Source organism: Mus musculus, chromosome 4 (assembly GCF_000001635.26).
Source record: "Mus musculus strain C57BL/6J chromosome 4, GRCm38.p6 C57BL/6J".
Lineage (NCBI taxonomy): Eukaryota > Metazoa > Chordata > Mammalia > Rodentia > Muridae > Mus > Mus musculus.
Genome location: NC_000070.6, coordinates 118,897,319 through 118,918,107, shown reverse-complemented (window position 1 = coordinate 118,918,107; position 20,789 = coordinate 118,897,319). Strand labels below are relative to the sequence as shown.

Sequence of the window (20,789 nt, the reverse complement as noted above, 5' to 3'; positions counted from 1 at the left end):
ATTCTTCCTCAATTGCTCTCACCTTATTCACTGAGGCAGGGTTTCTCAGTTGAACCCATCATTTCAGTGTCTCTACCATTCTTGCTGTGGAATCCTCTGTCTCTGCCTTCCCACAGATGGATCCAGAGCGTGAGAGAGCATGGGACCTGTGATGTATTGTGTGGTGTTTCCAGGAGTTATGAGAGATGCATTAGATATTCAGCATGATCCAGAGCCATGAAGGTCCTCAGCCTCATTTCATAGGTGAAGAAACTGAGGGACAGGGAAGTTCAGTAACTTGAGGATCCAAGTTACTGACCAATTGAGCTCAGAACCCACATCTGAGCATTTATTTATTTAAGTGTTAATACACACACACACACACACACACACACACACACACACACACACACACGTGGGTTTTGCCTACATACATGTTTGTGCACCATGTGTGTGTGTGTCTGGCCTGTGGAAGTGAGGAGGAGTCATATCCCTTGGATCTAGAGTTAGACTTAGCTTTGAGCTGTCTGATCGCCTGGAACAACATCAGTGCTTCACCTTTGAGCCTCTTCTCAGCCTGTATCTTCTCTTTCTGTCTCTATTGCAGGCATGTGTCAGGTAACACATAGAATAATGGATTCTCTTACAGCCTCCACCATGTGGATGATTCCAGGGCAGAACCAAAGTTGGGTTTCTGAGTTCATCCTGCTTGGCTTCTCCAGTGTCCCCACAACCAACAGCATCCTCTTCATTGTCTTCCTTCTCATCTACCTGAGCTCAGTCCTGGGCAATGGGCTCATCATCATGCTGGTCTGCCTGGACACACAGCTGCACACTCCCATGTACTTCTTCCTCTGTACCCTCTCCCTGTTGGATATGAGCTTTGTCACTACCACTGTGCCCCAGATGTTGGTGCATCTTCTTGCTCACTCTCAGACCATCTCCTTTGCTGGCTGCTGGCTGCAGATGTTTGTGTTCGGTGCCCTGGGTATGACTGAGTGCACCTTCTTTGTTGTCATGGCTTATGATCGGTATGTGGCTATTTGCTATCCATTGCGCTATACTGTCATCCTCAACTGGGGCCTGTGCATACGGTTGGCAGGAGGGACTTGGATCTCTGGTTTCTTTTCTTCTTTATTGCATACTTTCTTTACCATGAGTCTGCCATATTGTGGGCCCAACAGGGTCAACCACTACTTCTGTGAAGGTCCTTCAGTGCGTAGCCTGGCTTGCATGGATACTCATGTCATTGAGATGGTGGACTCTGTCTTGATTGTCATTTTGGTTATTGTTCCAATTTCCCTTATTGTGGCCTCCTACATTCGTATTGTCATGGCAATTCTCAAGATCAAGTCCACCCAGGGGCGCTGCAAGGCTTTCTCTACCTGTGCCTCCCACCTGACTGTGGTTACACTCTTCTACGTCCCTGCCAGCTACATCTACCTTAGGCCCAACTCCAGCTATTCCCCTGAGCGAGACAAGCAGGTCTCACTCTTTTACAATGTCTTCACAGCCTTGCTCAACCCTGTGGTCTACAGTCTGAGGAACAAGGACATCAAGAGGGCATTTCTCAAGGTGATGGGACATGCTAGGGTAGATTCATGAACCAGGATATTGTAGCCTCAGATGAACATTGCATAAAATGTTCCGTGTTTAAGACATAGACAGTGTCCTTGTTGAATGTGAGCAATGTTGTACATTTGATCCAACATTCGTCTTGACCTGGGGATGTTCATGAGACTGAGAGTGCTACCTTGATGAACTACTGTTCTATAGAAAACACCACAATAATCTTCAAGACTATAAGTACAAAGACTTACTTGTTGCTCACATTTACTAGCAAGTTATTGTGAGTTTACTCATATAGTCAGTGTCAGATCTATCCTGAAAGAAGTGTCCTGTATACAGTACATTTGATCATGGAAGGAAAGGAGTAGTGGATCAATCCTATAACTACTTGGCTTCTCAAAAGTGATCAGCCTCTCTTTGCACATATTCTTTTGTCAGTGAAAAGGCATCATGGTACAGCCTGACAGCAAGAGTTTGGGAAATATTTTACTTCCACAGAGAAGCAACATAAGTCATGTGAAAGTGTTCTGGTGTGTATAGCTCCAGAGTAGAGAAATGAGTAGTAACTAGGAGTTATGTATTCTGTTGTATTTTCCCAGAAGCCAACTGCATACATGTAAACCAACAGGAAACATGCGCTCAGTGATATTGTAATAGAAACAGTAGAGGCTGAGGTACTATATGCAAAGTAGTACAGCACAGGTTCTCATTATTAAAATTATAGCAATAGAGTGTGGAACAGAAGAGATACAGGCCATAGACTAAACGTCTTGCCTAAATTCAAAGTAGTCTGTGGATCAACATGACAAAGTCTGCCTTTTGTGTACAAATGGAAGTTAAGGAAGTCTCAGCTTATGCTGCAAGTGACATGCAGCATCCGAGCACACGTCTCCCCTGTGACTACTGAGGCTGACCCTTGTCTCCACGGAGGTGGTTGGTATCCTTTGCCTAACAGCTGCAGAGTAGCTCTTGTCTGGCCAACCAGCAAATTCCTTTTTGATTCAGGGCTTGAACTATTCTTTCCCTAATGATGTCTCCCTTCTGATTTTTTTCTTTAGCCATGTTTTTTTGGGGGGCACTGAATTCAATCCATTTATAGTTAGGATTTATTATTTATTTGTGGGTTTATGTTAAGAGAAGGTCTTATATATCCCATGCTGACTTGGAATTTTCAATGTACCTAAAAATAGTCTTGAATTTCAGATCTTCCTGTCTCTATCTCCCAGGTAATGTGATTATGTGCTTATGATACAAGACCTGCTGATATTTCGGTTTCTGGATAATGTCTTTTGTATCATAAAGGTCTCATTTTTGTAACATCCAACTCAGCCACTTTGATATCTTTGTCTTTCAATATATGCAAGATATTATTTCCTGATGCAAGGTCATGAAAATTTTTCTTATATTTTAAAAGTTTTGAAAGTGATTAATTTTGTTGTAATTTTGTGTACAACATGTGGCCAGGATCCAATTTCATCATTTTGTGTGTGGATATCCATTGTCTCATCATTGTCTGTTGAAAACAGTATTTGTCTCATTGCATGATATTTCCATCCTTGACTGTTATTGGTTGACAATACGTTTAGAGCTTATGTTGACATGAGTAACATAATGCTATCCTGCTGTGACTCCATTTTGTGTTTGTTTACCCAGTTATCTACCCTCTACCTCCCTTTCTATATCCATCAATCTGCCTTGCCCATGCATCTGAGATTTTCATGTCCTTGACTATAGTCCAGATGTATTGACCAAAATAATTGTCAAGATATATTTAAAATGCCTGCAATTTTCTTCAGGGACAAGCAATTCAAGGTTTCTCTGATCATTGTCTAACATCTAACTCTGATCTATCTCAGTGTTTTTTGCTTTCAAAATCTGTATCCCTGAAATTAGGCACCAAGAGGTTCTTCAGAGGTTTAAGCCCACTCTGGGTCTGACCATCAATAAAAAGGCCTTACAACTCTTAATTGCTTAATCAACATGGTTGTCAACAACTCTCTTGTGCTTTCATTACAAAGTCTGGAATGTCAGATACCGTCTATTAAATTCCATGTGAACCTTTTGCTGATATTATTTTTTTTGGTTGCTATGGCTTTAAGATCCAAATCAGGAACACCCCAATCTTCTTTTGTCATGACTCTTTTGCCTCTTGTGAGGCCCTTGCAATTTCCATCGAAATCCATTTGGAAATTTAAAAAAAGTGGGAGCTAGGACAATGGTAGAGGTACATAGAATTGTAGGGAAATTTACAATGTGTTGGCATCTTAACCATAGGAATTGTAGTATTGAAGGTACCAGAAGGCATTTCATGACCACATGTCATTATTGCCCATGATGAGCTAGGTGTTATTTATCATACAAGGTCCCAGAGCTGGTACACAGAGGTGTGCATCACAGAATGACAGTGTGTACACCCAGTTAACTCTAATAGTCCATGTAAACACAGAAGATTGCTTGAGAAAATGGCTCAAGTTGTTTACTGCTGCTACATCCCCTCCATAGTCTGAACCTACATTCTTTAAGGGGAGTTCACTATAGTGGATTGAGGGGAGGGGCATATTCTTGTTATGGATGGGCATAATGCTGTTTGTATTTTGATGCTAATTTAGCATCTCCTGGGAAGGGTTGCAGACAAGGAGTCAGTAACATATTCAGATGACTTCTTGGGAACCAATTCCCTAATGAATAAAGGAGCCAATCACTGGGCGAGTAGGTGGGACTTGTGGGTTGGACAGAGGAAGAGAGAAAGCAGGAGAAAGTTAGGTCTTTTTGAATGGGGATAGCATGAGGACAAGATGTAATTATGAGTGTCTCCCAGTTTCAGTGGAGTATCTGTCATGATTTGCCAATGGAGGATTTAGATTTAATAAGGCTTACAAGTTAGGTCTTTAATTGTTGTGCCCAGCAATTGAGTTACCATTGTTTCTGAATTATGTTTGTATTGCTGTTTCTTCATGCAGTGGCTAGTCTAGGTTCAAGAGAGAAAGGTACAGCAGCAAAGTGTGGGTTTGCCAGATGTGCACCACAAAGGCCGGGTGTGGGGGTATCGAAACATGGGGCTGGCGTTGTAATGATCCACCAGTGGGAACTTAGCAAGCTGGGTGGAGATATTTCGGGAGCTCTGGGCCAGTGGATCTCTACAAGATAAAACAGGTAGACCGTTGCCCACTGGTGCATGGCCAGCCAGGTCGCCATGGCTGACAGTGTCAGGGTGAAGCACAGAAATGTGTTGGTTTCTCTTTAATATTTCCCACAACATACTCATGCTGGTTACAAACCTTTCTGTATGACGTATCCAATGCACCTGAAACTTGATAGCTTGAACACTGTGTTGTGTGTCTTGGATTTGCCTGAAGACAGTCTTGAAGAGAAAGCTTTCAGGGGACAGAACACTGTGCAAGACATTTTGGTGTTCCTTTGTTTTGGGGGAATAAAGGGCTAACAGGTGAGGGTTAATATTGTCTAGTGCACCCTGGTCAGTGTGTTGGTTATATGGTCATGGATGTCTTCAGAACGCAGTTGGAAAAATGGAGCGAATAAGTATGGGAAGTGAGATATAGATAGTCTTCTTAGAAGTTGTTGGATGAGAGCTCATAGGCTCAGTGGTTAACCTACTATGGTTATTGTGCTAACCTAACATGTGTGAAACTGCTCTCTTGGCTCTTGGCTCTCTATGCCTATAGCTAAGTCCAGCTCCCAGACCTCCTCAGAGGAGCTTCTTTGTGCAGTGATTGCTAGCTAACACAGAAAATCTACTTGTCAGAGTGTAGAGAAATGTCTCTGGAGTGTTCAGTCACAAGTAATAGATTTTTGTCACCCTCCTGACAAAAGCTGAAGGACAATTTTAAAGGGGACAGAAAGGTTGTATTAGCCACAGGTTGGGGAGGTCTAAGGCAAAGCAATGTATTTTGAACATTATAGGATTCTGCACTCATATCTCACAGCATCTGTGGTTGCCTGCACAAGAACTAGTTGGCCAACAATTCACTGTGGTCTCTTGATTTCCCCACCCTTAACAATTGATATGCTATATGGGAGAAAGAGTCAGATTTCCTCAGTCGAGTGACCCCTGACACATTGTCAAACTCCAATGTATGGCCCTACAACTATGCTAGATGACCAGGACAAATTAGATCACATGGAGTTTTAAAAAGGACACAAAGCAGGAAGGCAGATGGGGTGCATACTGATGGACTTAGGGAAGTGTTGGCATGAAAAAGATCCCACTACCTTGTAACTTGTATGAGTTACTCATAAAGGATGGCAGGCAATACCAAAAAAGGGGTGGGGGGGAAGATAATGTGAACATATTCTGTCATATATAGTGTTCTTCATCAGGTGTCCTCAACAAAACAGGGTTTGAACAGTCACTGGATGGAAGGACATTCTCTGTAGATACCTGTCAGCTCCCATTCCTGTCTCTCCTCTCACCGTTTGCCATGGTCATCTGTACTGTTACCCTTACAGGATTTAGAATCACTGTAGAAAAACTTCTCTGAGGTATTTTATGAGACTTCCTGAAATGTTTAACTGATGAGGGGTGACCCATCCTGATTGTGGGTGTCACCATTTGTTTCAGAGAGATAAAAGGTAACAACGGGTGTACACTAAGAATGGTGATGGACTTGAAAACTTCAATGACTGCCCCTAGTGATACAATTATTCCATCAAAGCAACACCTCCTAAAACTATCCAAACAGTGTTACTAACTGGGGGCAAAGTATTCCAATTCTTGAGGCCATGGGAGCATCTCATTTAAACCACCACAGCATCCCAGGCCTAGGGTTCTAGACAGTCTGAAAAGGAGAATGTGGCCTGAGCATTGGGACTGGTCTGTCTGCTTCTAGGCTGGGGATGCAACATGACCAGGTGACTCACCCTCCTGTTGCATGACTCCTCTGTCATCCTAACTATGCCCTTGTCTTAGACACCTTTTGTGCTATAAAGACACACCATGACCAAGACAACTTACAGAAGAACACATTTAATTGGGGGGCTTGCAAGTTCAGAGTGTGGGCCCATGACCATCATAGCAAGAGCCCTGACAGCAGGCAGGCAAGCATGGTGCCTAAGCAGTAGCTGAGATCTTACATCTGATCCACAAGTATAAGTGTGAAAGAAAGGGAGAAAACTGTGTATGATTAAAGCTTTTGAAATGTCACCTGACTGCCCTGCCTTTCTAGGCACACACACTCCCTTCAACAACCCCACACCTAATCATTTCCAAAGAGTTTGCCCAACGGTGGACCAAATATTCAAATATGTTTCAGGGAGACATTCCTGTTCAAGCCTCTCAACTCTCAACTATGACTCTCAATAAATGTTTTATTTCCTTAAGTGGTTTATGTCAGCTACTTTACCACAGCAATGAGCAATGCAACTAGCAATCTTCTCAATGAATTTATGCACACCAGGCTCAGCTGTAAGGGTTGGAGGCCATGCATGGGCTCAGCAGCATGATTATTGAACAGGCTTGTAAGATAGACTTGCCTTTACTCTCTCTTGCTTCTATTCTTCTGGAGAGTTGGTTGTTAAATGTTTACTATCACCACATCATCCTGTTCTGTCTTAGAATGTAAATTAGTGTCTGTAGACATGGTATATTACTAACTCCACACTCAGTTTCCTTGCCTGGAATGGAGGAAAACACTGCCCCACACAGACTGCTGCAGATCTGAATGAGTTGCTTTCAGAGAGAAGAGTAAGAAGAACTTGGTAAGATGTTACAATTGTTAGCAGTGCCACTGTTGTCCTTTTACAAGGTGTGGTTTCTTTTTTTTCTTTCATGATTATCATCATGATTACCATCCTATTAGCCTGTTAAATCTGTGTATCCTCTCCTCTCATAAAAGACTCATGGCTTAGAGCATCCACTCGCTAACTCTGACTGTTTATTCCTCAATTGTGTTACTCTTAGCAGACAGATAGACTGATCTTCCAGTCCCAGATAATGTGGTGTAAGAGGGAGCCCGGGGCAATGCATAGACCTACAGCTTTCAGGTAACACACAGAGGTTCCAGTTTTCCACCACACCCACCATGCTGAGAAGTCCTTTTCTTCTGAAGTGTTTCATTTTCATGGTTATAAAGAATAGGAAGCTGGAGGTGCTGACTTTGAAATCTTTTTTGTAACCTGTAGGGGACCTAAATGATCAAAACCAGCATCAGCAATTCTTCATCCTTGTCTCAGGACTAGTGTTTAGTGTTGTTGTCATCCTTCTCATAATGGCCTGAAACAGAGGCCCTAAGGTCTCTGCTAGGCCTGCTATGGGACCTGGTGAGAAAACACTTGTGAGCATGCTTAGGAAGCTGTGACTCAATGTGATGGCCCCAGGAGCCATTTCAGGGCTTGAGTTTAGCATCTCTATAACCTACTCCTATTCCCCCACCCTCCCTTTCCAGATGCAAACTCACAAAATCTTTTGAAGTTCTCATCTTACCAAAATGACCCAATTCCTACATGGTCCCTCAATGAGGCATCATCAGCTGGGGGCTGATTACAGAGTTTCTGGTTGCTAGGGTTGGGGAAGCTGCCAGCTTCTTCTCAAAACTCACCATTTTCTACAATCCTCATGGGCATATCCAGATCATAATGAAACTCTAGAATCTAACTAGTCCTTGATTCCAGCTCTTGAGATGGCCCCATGCTCACCAAGAGGCATAATCAACTCTAACCAGCAGAAGTCTTGGGTAGAGGATATTCATTAGCTTAAATTTACATGATCAAGAACATGATAGACACTGGATATTCAGTTTCAGCCCAAGAGGCAAGGTTCTCTGTTGTTTCCACCCTGACTAGCTGCATGACCTTTCCATATTCTTCTCATCTGTTTGGTCACTATTTATTTACCTGGGAAACAGAGAGTCATAGCTGTGCTTGATTTTTTTTTTTTTTTTTTTTTTTTTTTCCGAGACAGGGTTTCTCTGTGTAGCCCTGGCTGTCCTGGAACTCACTCTGTAGAATAGGTTGGCCTCGAACTCAGAAATCTGCCTGCCTCTGCCACCTGAGTGCTGGGATTAAAGGCGTGTGCTACCACGCCCGGCTTGAGCTTGATATTCTTTATGTGCTTCTGCCATTTGAAGAACAAGAGTGGCCAATATTGTATTCTATATGTGACACAATCTAAATTGGTTCTGCCCTGAGGCAAATCACTGCCTCTCCAAGAACCACAGTTCTTTTAACCCTCCCTCCCCCACGCCCAAAGCTGAATGGTCTCTATGCAGGAGTGACTGCTTCTTCTAAGCTGCTGGGCAGGTCAGCATCATGAGTGAGAAGAGCTAGGGTCTGTGCCATGGGTCAGATGCTTAGCAAAGGCACTACAAGGGGCAGGGGTAGGGCTTCTGGTTTGTATTGTTTGTGGTATAAATACACTCTTCAATGTCAATGTCCTGGTAGCAGCATACATCACCAAACAGGGTCCCAGCTTGTGTATTGCTCTAGTCTCTCACCAAATGATTCTGTGGAGTAGGGGGCCTTCAGAACAGAGTACAGCCAAATGTGGTCAGATCCTCAGGATGTGAAGAGACTTGAACATTCATTATTTTTTTAAATTTTGATTTTTTTTCAATCCTATGTGTAGACTTTGAATTTTTTTATTGGATATTTTCCTTCTTTACATTTCAAACATTATCTCCTTTCCAGATCTCCCTTCTGGAACTCTCCTATCCCATCCCCCCTCCCCTCCCTCTATGAGGGTGCTCCCCCACCCACCCACCCACCCACTCCAACCTTCAAGCCCTGGCATTCCCCTACCCTGGGGCATTGAACCCTCACAGAACCAAGGGCTGCTTCTTCCACTGATGCCACATACTCAGCCAGAGCCTTGGGGCCCTGCATATGTACTCTTTGGTTTGTGGTCCAGTCCCCGGGAGTTCTGGGGGGTCTGGCCAGTTAACACTGTTGCTCCTCCCTTTCCCCACAGGGCTGCAAACCCCCTCAGCTCCTTCAGTCCCTTCTACAACTCCTCCACCAGGGACCCCCCAAGCTCAGTCCAATGGTTGCCTGCAAGTTTCCATCTCTGTATTTGTCAGGCTCTGGCAGAGCCTTTCATAAGACATCAGGCTCCTGTCAGCAAGCACTTCCCAGCATCCACAATAGCGTCTGGGTTTGGTGATTATATATGGAATGGATCTCCAGGTGGGGCGGTCTCTGGATGGCCTTTCCTTCAGTCTCTGCTCCACACTTTGTCTCCATATTTCCTCCTGTAAGTATTTTGTTCCTCCTTCTTTTTTTTTTTTAAACTTTTGTCAGATTTATTTAAAGTATTGGTTTTAACTCTGCAGATGCTGCTGATAAATTATTTATTCTTTCTGAGGTATTGTTCCTCCTTCTAATAAGCACTTAAGCATCTACACTTTGATCTTCCTTCTTCTTGGGCTTCATGTGGTCTATGAATTGTATCTTGGGTCTTTTGAGCTTTTGGGGTAATATCCACTTATCAGTGAGTGCATACCATGTGTATTCTTTTGTGATTGGGTTACCTCACTCAGGATGATATTTTCAAGTTCCATCCATCTGCCTAAGAATTTAATGGATTCATTGTTTTTAATAGATGAGTAGTATTCCATTGTGTAAATGTACCCATTTTCTCTATCCATTCCTTTGTTGAGGGACATCTGGGTTGTTTCCAGCTTCTGGCTATTATGAATATGGCTGTCATGAACGTAGTCAAGCATGTGTCCTTATTACATGTTGGAGCATCTTCTGGGTATATGCCCAGGAGTGGCATAGCTGGGTCCTCAGGTAGTACCACGACCAACTTTCTGAGGAACTGCCAGACTGATTTCCAGAGTGGTTGTACCAGCTTGCAATCCCACCAGCAATGGAGGAGTGTTCCTCTTTCTCCACATCCTGGCCAGCATCTGCTGTCATCTGAGTTTTTGATCTTAGCCATTCTGCCTGGTGTCAGCTGGAATCTCAGGCTTGTTTTGATTTGCATTTCCCTGATGACTAAGAATGTTGAACATTTCTTTAGGTGTTTCTGGGCCATGCGAGTTTCCTCAGTTGAGAATTCTTTGTTTAGCTCTGTTCCCCATTTTTAATAGGGTTATTTGGTTCTCTGGAGTCTAACTTCTTGAGTTCTTTGTATATTGGATATTAACCCTCTATTGGATGTAGGATTGTTAAAGATCTTATCCTAATCTCTTGGTTGTTGTTTTGTCCTATTGACAGTGTCCTTTGCCTTACAGAAGGTTTGCAATTTTATGAGGTTCCCATCTGTCAATTCTTAATCTTAAAACATAAGCCATTCATGTTCTGTTCAGGAACTTTTCCCCTGTGCCTATGTGTTTGAGGCTTTCCCCCACTTTCCCTTCTATTACATTCAGTGTATTTGGTTTTATGTGGAGGTCCTTGATCCACTTGGACTTGACCTTTGTACAAGGAGATAAGGATGGATCAATTTGCATTCTTCTACATGTTGACCACCAGCTGATCCAGTATCATTTGTTGAAAATGCTCTTTTTTCCACTGTATGATTTTAGCTTCTTTGTCAAAGATCAAGTGACCATAGGTGTGTGGTTTCATTTCTGGGTCTTCAATTCTATTCCATTGATCTACCTGCCTGTCACTGTACCAATACCATGCAATTTTTATCACTATTGCTCTGTAGTACAGCTTGAGGTCAGGGATGGTGATTCCTCCAGAAGTTCTTTTATTGTTGAGAATAGTTTTTGATATCCTAGGTGTTTTGTTATTCCAAATAAATTTGAGAATTGCTCTTTTTAATTCTGTGAAGAATTGAGTTTGAACTTTGATAGGGATTACATTGAATCTGTAGATTGCTTTCAGCGAGATGACCGTATTGACTATATTAATCCTGCCAATCCATGAGCATGGGAGATCTTTCCATCTTCCGAAGTCTTCTTCAATTTCTTTCTTCACAGACTTGAAGTTCTTGCCATACAGATCTTTCATTTGTTTGGTTAGAGTCTTATGAAGATATTTTATATTGTTTGTGACTATTGTGAAGGGTATCATTTCCCTTATTTAGTTTTCAGCCCATTTATCCTTGTAGTATAGGAAGACTACTGATTTGTTCTAGTTAATTTTATATCCAGCCACTTTGTTGAAGTTGCTCATCAGGTTTAGGAGTTCTCTGGTGGAATTTTTGGGGTCACTTCATCATACTATCATTTATCATCTGGGGATAGTGATATTTTGACTTCTCCATTTTCAATTTGTATCCCTTTCACCTCCTTTTGTTGTCTAATTGCTCTGGCTAGGCCTTTGAGTACTATATTGAATAGGTAGAGAGAGAGTAGGCAGCCTTGTCTAGTCTCCGATTTTAGTGGGATTGCTTCAAGTTTCTCTCCATTTAGTTTGATGTTGGCTACTGGTTTGCTGTATATTGTGTTTTCTAAGTTTAGGTATGGACATTGAATTCCTGATCTTTCCAAGACTTTTAACATGAAGGGATGTTGAATTTTGTCAACTGATTTTTCAGCATCTAATGAAATGATCATGGTTTTTTTTCTTTGAATTTTTTAATGTAGTAGATTATGTTGGTGGATTTCTCTATATTGAACCACCTCTGCATCCCTGGAAGGAAGCCTACTTGATCGTGATGAATAATCGTTTGATGTGTTCTTAGATTCGGTTCGCAATAATTTTATTGAGTATTTTTGCATTGATGTACATAAGGGAAATTGGTCTGAAGTTCTTTTTCTTTATTGGGTCTTTGTGTGGTTTTGGTATTAGCATCACTGTGGCTTCATATTACAAATTGGGTAGTGTTCCTTTAGTTTTTATTTTGCAGAATAGTTTGAAGAGTATTAGGTCTTCTTTGAAGGCCTAGTAGATTTCTATACCAGTTCATGGTTGAGTCATAATAACTGATCACATTAAAGGAAAGAGGAGAGTCATTATAACTTCTCCTTTTGATTAATTTTTCTAAGGCAGTTTCCAGGGTCTCCATGTTCTCTGTTCCACAAGGTCTAAAAGCTTGAAGTAAGGCAGCTTGTCCAATCTGGGATCTAGGCAAGCAAAGGTGGGTCAAGAACATAGGTCCAATACAGCTTTTCTGTCACCATTGTCAGGACACTCAGCAAGTCCACAGGTCAGTATCATTTATTGTCCCAGCATCAGCATGTCTCACCAGTCACTCTGGCAGCTAGCACTCTCCTGCAGTATCCTGCGGAAAAAAACACAAACATATCCTCTTCCCAATATTAAATATCTGATCAGTATCATGCTATATGCCAGTAAGTTGTCCTTCCATTTCACTTAGGTATAAGTATGCCTAGTTGTATGGTGCCATAGACACTCAGCAGAAAATTCCTTGGCTTCTACATTTTAAAATTTTAAAAATAAAAAGCATGATTTAAATTATGTGTATGGAAATATAATTTCCCCCTCCCTTTTTGTTTTTTCATGAAGTTTATTTTAAAGTTCTACAGTACCTTGTCCCTTAGGATAATAAGGAATACCAGTAATATGGGTAATATTAAATTGTCTATAAAACATCTCAAATATTGACTGTAATAGTCAGTTCCATTATCTGCTTTAATCTCATTTGGAACACCAAACATAGAAAAACAATGAAGGCAATGACTAATTACATTATTAGGTGCTTCTGTTAAAAAAATTGCCTGAGAATCAATAGTCACATGTACATATTTTAATTTTCCAAAATCAGAAATATGAGTAACATTTATTTGCAATAATAGATTAGATATAAGTCCTCAAGGATTAACACTATAATGTGGTATACGTAGAAATTGAGGACAAGTTTTTACAATTTGATGTGCACATTCTCTAGAAATACCAAATTATGGTCTCAAGCCAATACTATTAAAGAATGAGATTATATGACCAATTATTCTTGTGTAAGACCTATAATCTGCCTGGTATTCAAATCTGCTGTGGCATTGCCCTAAGGGGTCTGTCCATACAATCCAGTACAAGCTCGTAAATGTCCAAAGGCAGTCCTTTAAAGGAACAGTACTTTCCCTTAACTTGAGTTGTATTTGCATAAATAATTGCTAAATTTGAGAGACGCAGTATCTAAAAATGGAACAGTTTCAAGCAATTTCAAACCATGAGTTATATATTGGCTATCAGTAATAAATTAAAAGCTTGATTTTTCAACATTTCAAAACAATGGCTACAGCACACAATTCAAAAACATGTGCTGAAGCAGAGTGAAAATAAGAGAATAAACATGTGATCCAATTATGTATGCTGCTTTCCCATTAGATGAGCTGTCTATAAATACAGTGAGCACTTTCTCTATTGGCTATATGCACAAACTTACAGGAAATACAAAAGCATTCATAGAAGCAAATTGTAACAACTTGTCTTTTGGATAATGATTATCAATTTTTGCCTAAAACGTTTGCCATGCAATAGGCCAAATATCAGTATTCTGCAATAACCAAATTAATTGGTGTTTGAAATTAGGAATAAATGTTTCATCAGGTTTTTAAGACATTCTTTCCAAAATACTTTCATGAGTCTATCCTACAATTCTGTATTAACACAGCAACAGCTTCATAATAGGGTGTTCAAACTTTACTTGGAGATGAAGAAAGATGAATCCACATTAATGATTCCTTTTGCCAAAGAATTGCTGTGGGCACATGCAAACAGCCAACAATTGATTATAGTAGCTTCCTTTACTTTCTGCAAAGCTACTTGTCTCATACTAGTTAATTTGCATCCGCCTTGAGAACATCAAACAAAGGCTTAAGTCCTTCTGTGATGAGCTGAAGGTGAGGTCTTAGCCAATTAGCATCTCCTAGAAGCCTTTTAAAGTAAGTAAACTATCTTTTCTTATTTGAATTTTCTGTTCCAAAGTTTGTTTGGGATAAACTGATGTCCCAAATATTGAAAAAGGTATTGCCCTTGAATCTTCTCTGGAGCAAAAACTAATCCCCAGAATTTTAAAACTCATTATATAAGAGCAAAGCCTTGTAGCAAAACGCATTCAGAGAGATCAGCTAATAAAATATCCATATAATGAATAATATACATTGAAAGAATTAAAATCCTAACTTCCTGTATTGAAGCAGAAACATTTTTTTTTTTTTACATAATGTTAGACTATTAGCCATTCCTTAAGGCAAAACTTTTCCAATGATATCTCTTCATAGATTATTCAAAATTACAAGCTCTCTAAAAGCAAACACTTTACAATTATCAGGATGCAAAGGAACAGTATAAAAACAGTTTTCCAAATCCATAATAATTCTATATGCTTTTCCTGAAATAGCAGCTAGAGTAGGCAAGCCATATTGTAATACTTTCATATGTTCCTAGTTTCATTAACCTTTCATAAATTTTAAGTTTGAACTTTGTTTTAGATTATTGGAATAACCAATCCCTTGGAGGTGAGTGAGTACATCAGCTCCAGTGTCTATAAATCCTTCAAAGCCCCTTTTCTTCAGTTAGTAGTTTAAGGTTAGCAGGTACAGTTATAATGCCATGGGGGGAAGCAGCCATATTTTAATTTCTCCCTCATAATCATTATCTATAACACCTGGATAAATCTGCAATCCTTTTATAATAATGCTGCCTTGGCCTAAAAGTTATTCCCAGGTCCCTGGAGGCAAGGGCCCAAAAATTCCTGTAGGCAGGGTTTGCAAGACAAAAGGTTGCCACACAAGCCTCCACTGAGGCTGCTCTGAGCTTTGCATTAACTTAAATGTAAATATTTACTGTAGTCTCCCACAAGGCAGCAGTCATAGCCAGACCCTGGTTGTATGAGGCACCAAAAATTCTACCAGCTGCCTTTTACAGTTCCTCAGATAAACTCCCATTGTGATCCCCTTTAAAAGGGGCAGCAGGCCTGTATCCTGAGCCTGTGACTGGACTGCAAACTGCAGCCAATGGAACGCTGGCAGTTTAACTATAATTTTTAAGTTCCTTTTGCAACACCAGAGTACAACCACAACTTTGGAAAGCAAAAACCCAATTTTTAACAGTGTAAACAATCCATTCTCTTTGAAAATCAATACCAAGAGCATTACTTTCATGTTACAAAGTTTCTGGCTGCCGGTTCTTATATATGGATGCATGTGTAATTTTTAATATCTCATTAAAAAGACTGTTTAAAAATCCTATCCTTTATAAATCTAGTTTCTAGGATAAGAATTACATAAAATATTATCCCAATTTAGAAGTATCTTTTGGAGACCTGCTTTCCTGGGTTGGATCATGCCACGTGTTGTTGTTTAAAATGACTCCAACCCTAAGTTTTAAGCTAACTTTCTTGTTACCAATGTTACCCAATAACTTATAAGCCAATACTCTATAACCAAGACATGCAGAACATATTTATGCTTTTAAAACCGTTGGCACCAGGATATTCCAAACCTATGAGTTAACAGCATGCCCTGCAACCTACAGACTGGTTGCCAAGACAACGACCACCATATCCCAGAACCCACTTGGCTCACCTCCCACACTTGCTTGTATTACATCATTTTCCATATAAATAAGAATACCCTCTTCTCTCTCTCTCTCTCCCTCTCTCCCTCTCTCCCTCCCTCCCTCCCTCCTTCCCTCCCTCCCTCCCTCCTTCCCTCCCTCCCTGCCTCCCTCCCTCCTTCCCTGCCTCTCTCTCTCTCTCTCTCTCTCTCTCTCTTTCTTTTTTTCTTTCTTTCTTTCTTTCTTTCTTTCTTTCTTTCTTTCTTTCTTTCTTTCTTTCTTTCTTTCTTTCTTTCTTTCTTTCTTTCTTTCTTTCTTTCTTGTTGGGAGCTATTAAGACAACTCTGGCCGGGGCCTGAGGCAGGGGTTCCGAGGGAGCTGAAGGTTGGAGCTGGGGAGCATACGGTGGGGGTTGAGGGGTGTCGGGCCACTCAGGGGGTTCTTCAATCTCTGGATAGATCTTGGGGGGTTTTGTCACTGGTGTGCTGCGATCATCATCTCTCTCGAGCGGTAGTTTCGGTTTCTCTTTCTCACCATTTTTTTGGATGGCTAGGATCTTGGTGCCAGGGCGGAGAGGCGGGAGGAATGGGCGAACCCACGGGGGTGGGTAGCGTGCCAAGTCCTCCCATACTATGATGTACGGTTGTTGGTCTGGATGTGACCCTGGCCCTTCATGAAAAACAATGGCCTTCACAGCCCTTATGGTGGGTAAGTAAAAAGTTCCTTCTGCTGGCCAACCTACTCCAAAAACAGGCCATTCTGAGGAACAGAAAGTCATCCATGGCTTTTTCTTCACTTTTACTGACAAATTTTGTCCTCTAGCCCTAACGTCCGTCCAATGGTCCTTAGTCAAAGATAAAGGAGTAGACACGGTCTGTCCCATAGTGAAGAATAAGAGTAAACACAACACAATGACAGAGACAGAAAACACTAAGACATCCAAGCATACTCATCTGCGTCTGGACTTACACAACCAGCCAAACGCTACCTCTGATGGAGTGGGATTCCGCTCCACTCCTCTGGCAGGAAGAGCACTCACTCTTCTTCACTCTGCCAGGCAACACAACAGCCAGGTCCTCCTGACTGTTCCATACCCCGGGCACTCCAGGGTCTCCCTCGGAATGTCTTCCAAGGGTGCAGCCTGTGGGGAAATAGACCGTCGTCTTCCCACAGCCACTAGGGTCCTTACGGTCCACAGTGGCAGCTGCCAGAATACAGAATACCAGAACTGGTAACACAGGTGGGGCTCAAACCCACAATCTCAGAACTGAAAAACTAAGACACAAATTCAGCAGTGCCACACTTAGACAACAGACAACATAACAAGACTCACACAAACAAACGTACCTCCAAGGGGTCCTTCGGGGTTCCTGGGTATCACGCAGATCTCGGTGGAACCTCCAAATGAAAGAACCTAGTGGGGAAACCCCCACTCAGCTCCCGATTCGGTGTGCACCCAAGAATCATGAATAGAACACAACACTTGATGTAACAACAAGAGGTATTTTAATGACGGAGCTCCGGGTCGAAACGTATCTCACACAGGAGACAGTGGATTCGACCACAAGGCTTGGAAGCTAGGGGTTTTTATAGAAAAGGAGTGGGGCTGGGGGAGGAATTGGCGCTGTTTCACACGATTGGTCCATTTAAACATCAGCAGCCTGTAACATTTAATTTAGGTCAGAGGGGTGGGAGATAGGGAGGCGATGGGCCTGCCCGGGCATGTCCTGGTCTGTTCTGCTATGTTCTCAGCCCCAGGTTTCAAAGCCCACAAACAACTCTTTGGGCTATTTGACATACATTACATGAATTACAGTTTTATTTCCTTTCACTTCCTTCCTTCCTTCCTTCCTTCCTTCCTTCCTTCCTTCCTTCCTTCCTTCCTTCCTCCCTCCCTCCCTCCCTCCCTCCCTCCCTCCCTCTCTCTCTCTCTCTCTCTCTCTCTCTTTCCTTTTTTCTTTCCTTCCCTACCCTGCTCTTCTTGCCTGATACAGCTCTTGGCTGTGGACAAATGCCTATATAGAATTCCTCATTCTAATTGTGCTGTCACACCCCAGGTGAATTCAGCATTGGGTAGACATTCACTCAGCCTAGTCTGTATCTTTTTTTTTTTTTTTTTAACGCATCTCCTACAACAACAGCCTCCAAAAGATGAAATTTATGGCTAGTGCTAGCATTTATGCTGTTTGTTACTTCTTCCATTTTCTGTGGATCCACCAAGACAGCATTTCTCAATTGATTTTTCCCCAGCCCCTTGTTCAGTCCCCTCATTCGGGTGTCACCTGTAGCTGTCCAGCAGCCATGGATGAACTGGGTATACCTGAAAGGGAGGCTAGAAATGAAAAAGGACGGGCAGGCGAGAGAAGGACAAAGCCAAGACAAAGGTTTCTGATCAAGACTCAAATATTAATTTTTAGTTTTGCATTTATATAGGCAAATTCCACAGACCCATCACCTGGGTTGACTTGCAAAGCAAGCTTAGTACGCAGTTAACGCCTCAAAGCTCCTGTAGGGAAATGCAAATGTGGCAAGGCCAGGTGCTGACTCCAGCAAGATTGTAGAACCATTAGGGGGTTTGTTTAGCATATACAAGGCTGGGGGAAGGGCACAAAAGTCAATTTTATTCGATATTAGAATGGCTATTCCAGCTTGTTTCTTGGGACCATTTATTTGCTTGGAAAAAATTTTTCCAGCCTTTTACTCTGAGGTAGTGTCCATTTTTGTCACTGAAGTGCGTTTCCTGTATGCAGAAAAATGCTGGGTCCTGTCTATATGTCCAATCTGTTAGTCTATGTCTTTTATTAGAGAGTTGAGCAGGATGTATGTAAGCAGGAAATAGGTCAGGAAATAGGAAGTATGTTTGCTCCTGATTTGGCCTGTTGGGAAATGCAATGATTGTGGGTTTGGCCTTTTTAAAGCCCCTACAAAATGTGACTGAGGCTATTTCCTGGGCACCCAGAGGTGAACCTCACCAGAGTCCTATTTACCTGTCAGTATTTAATTAAAGCTTGCTTCAGTTTTGGATCAAAACTGTCAGACTGGTTGTTCTCTCAGGATTATCCTTTGAAGTCCTCCAGTGAGATGGACCATCCACTGCATCCTTCACTCCAGGACCTTCTCAAGGCCAATCCATTTTGGGGGTGGGCACCTTGGAATACTAATCCAAGGCTCTGGAGCACACCCTCAGGCCTTCTGACCACCCTGTGAAAGGCCAGGCTCAAAAAAGTTGATAGGAAGTATTTCTTGGGGCGTGGGTGTGGGGTGGGAGAGACCTCCAGTTGGTAGGCCTAATAGATGCTTTTGCTCTTTCTGTGACATTTTTTCTGCCTGGCATCTGGTTCTGCCATCCATTGACATGGGAACAGGGAGAGTCTTATTAGGGCTATGCACACCCTGCACCTGGTCCATGGCTCACTGGATATTTTTGGTTAATTGGAGTTGAACCAGAGTCATCAGTTGTCATGAGTGTCCACTGCTGAATGCTGATGTCAATCAGTCCAGTCAGTGTGACTTATCCTTGTTTCTTCAGCTGAGTCAGCTAACCAGATGCTTCTAGTGAGTGCCCCATTGCCCAGCATTTGACCAGCCTTTCAGCCTTCCTGAGTTTTGAGAATGATGCCTTAGATATACCTGGAAGTAGTTACAACTTCAGGCTGATTGGCACAGTGACGTCAACTGAGACAGACACGTGCTAAGACAAGACAAGTGGCGAGGCAATAGCTGAGGAGATCATGTGATGTTTGGAGGGAGTATAAATAGAACCTGATGGACAGTGATGCAGGCGGAGCTAGGCTTTACTGGTACCACTAAGAACTTCTCTTTGATGTCCCTCCAGGTCTCCCCTGCTGACCTGTGCTGAGGCCGAGGACTGGGTGTCTCTGCTAGGTAGTGCCACTGCTGCTGACTTGTGTTTGCCATCCCAACTTTACTGAACCAGACAATTAGTGTATCTGTGAAGTGTTTGTGAGTGGATCAAGCTGCTGCTGAGAACCTGTGAGCTGAACTGCTGACTTCCAGACAACACAGATGGGAGTAGCTCCAAAGAACCTTTCTGAGCAGATCCACTTCCCTGCACCGCTCAACTGTATCCTTTCTTTCAACTGCCTTTGGTGGGTGGGGGACCACAATGGAGGTTAAAGCATTTAAGAGTCATCATGAAAAGTAGAGTTAGAAATAATTAAAGTTACATGTGTGTGTGCATGTGTGTGTACTTGAACATTTACTTGTATGTATACATATATATGGGAACAGTCTTAGTGTGTTATTGCTGTGCAGAGACAACATGACCATGGCAACTCTTATAAAGGAAAACATTTAATGGGGATGTGTACTGGTTAGTTTGTGTCAACTTGACACTGCTGGGGTTATCACAGAGAAAGGGGCTTCAGTTGAGGAAATGCCTCCATGAGATCCAACTGTTTAAGGCATTTTCTCAATTAGTGATCTAGGGGGACGGGCCCCTTGTGGGTGGGACCATATCTGGACCGGAAGTCTTAGGTTCTATAAGAGAGCAGGCTGAGCAAGCCAGGGGAAGCAAGCCAGTAAAGAACATCCTTCCATGGCTTCTGCATCAGCTCCTGCTTTCTGACCTGCTTGAGTTCCAGTCCTGCATCCTTTGGTGATCAAGAGCAGTATGGAAATGTAAGCTGAATAAACCCTTTCCTCCCCAACTTGCTTCTTGGTCATGATGTTTGTGCAGGAATAGAAACCCTGACTAAAACAGGATACCTTAGAGTTTCAGAGTTTTAGTCCATTATTGTCATGGAAAAAGGCATAGCAGCCTGCAGGCAGAGGTGGTGCTAAAGGAGTGAAGAGTTATACATCTTGTTCAACAGTCAGCAGGTTGATCTTGAGCCATGTCTCCAAAGTGACAT

At 42.2% G+C, this 20,789-nt stretch overlaps 1 protein-coding gene and 1 long non-coding RNA gene across 4 annotated transcripts in view; both read left to right on the top strand.

Moving 5' to 3' along the window:
* Gm12865 overlaps positions 1–20,131 on the top strand; it is a 100,061-nt gene extending 79,930 nt beyond the window's left edge. For all 3 annotated transcript variants that reach the window (XR_868061.2, XR_868060.2, XR_868059.2), the window contains one exon: positions 19,751–20,131. This is a non-coding gene — a long non-coding RNA (predicted gene 12865). The remainder of the gene's footprint in view (positions 1–19,750) is intronic.
* Positions 643–1,584, top strand: Olfr1329 (olfactory receptor 1329). The gene has a single exon (NM_001011870.2). The coding sequence runs from the start codon at positions 643–645 to the stop codon at positions 1,582–1,584; it is 942 nt and encodes a 313-aa protein (NP_001011870.2).
* Positions 20,132–20,789: the final 658 nt, after the last annotated feature.

Excerpts from the sequence above, each read along its gene's own strand:
- Olfr1329 (NM_001011870.2), top strand. The coding sequence starts at position 643 with ATGATTCCAGGGCAGAACCAAAGTTGGGTTTCTGAGTTCATCCTGCTT.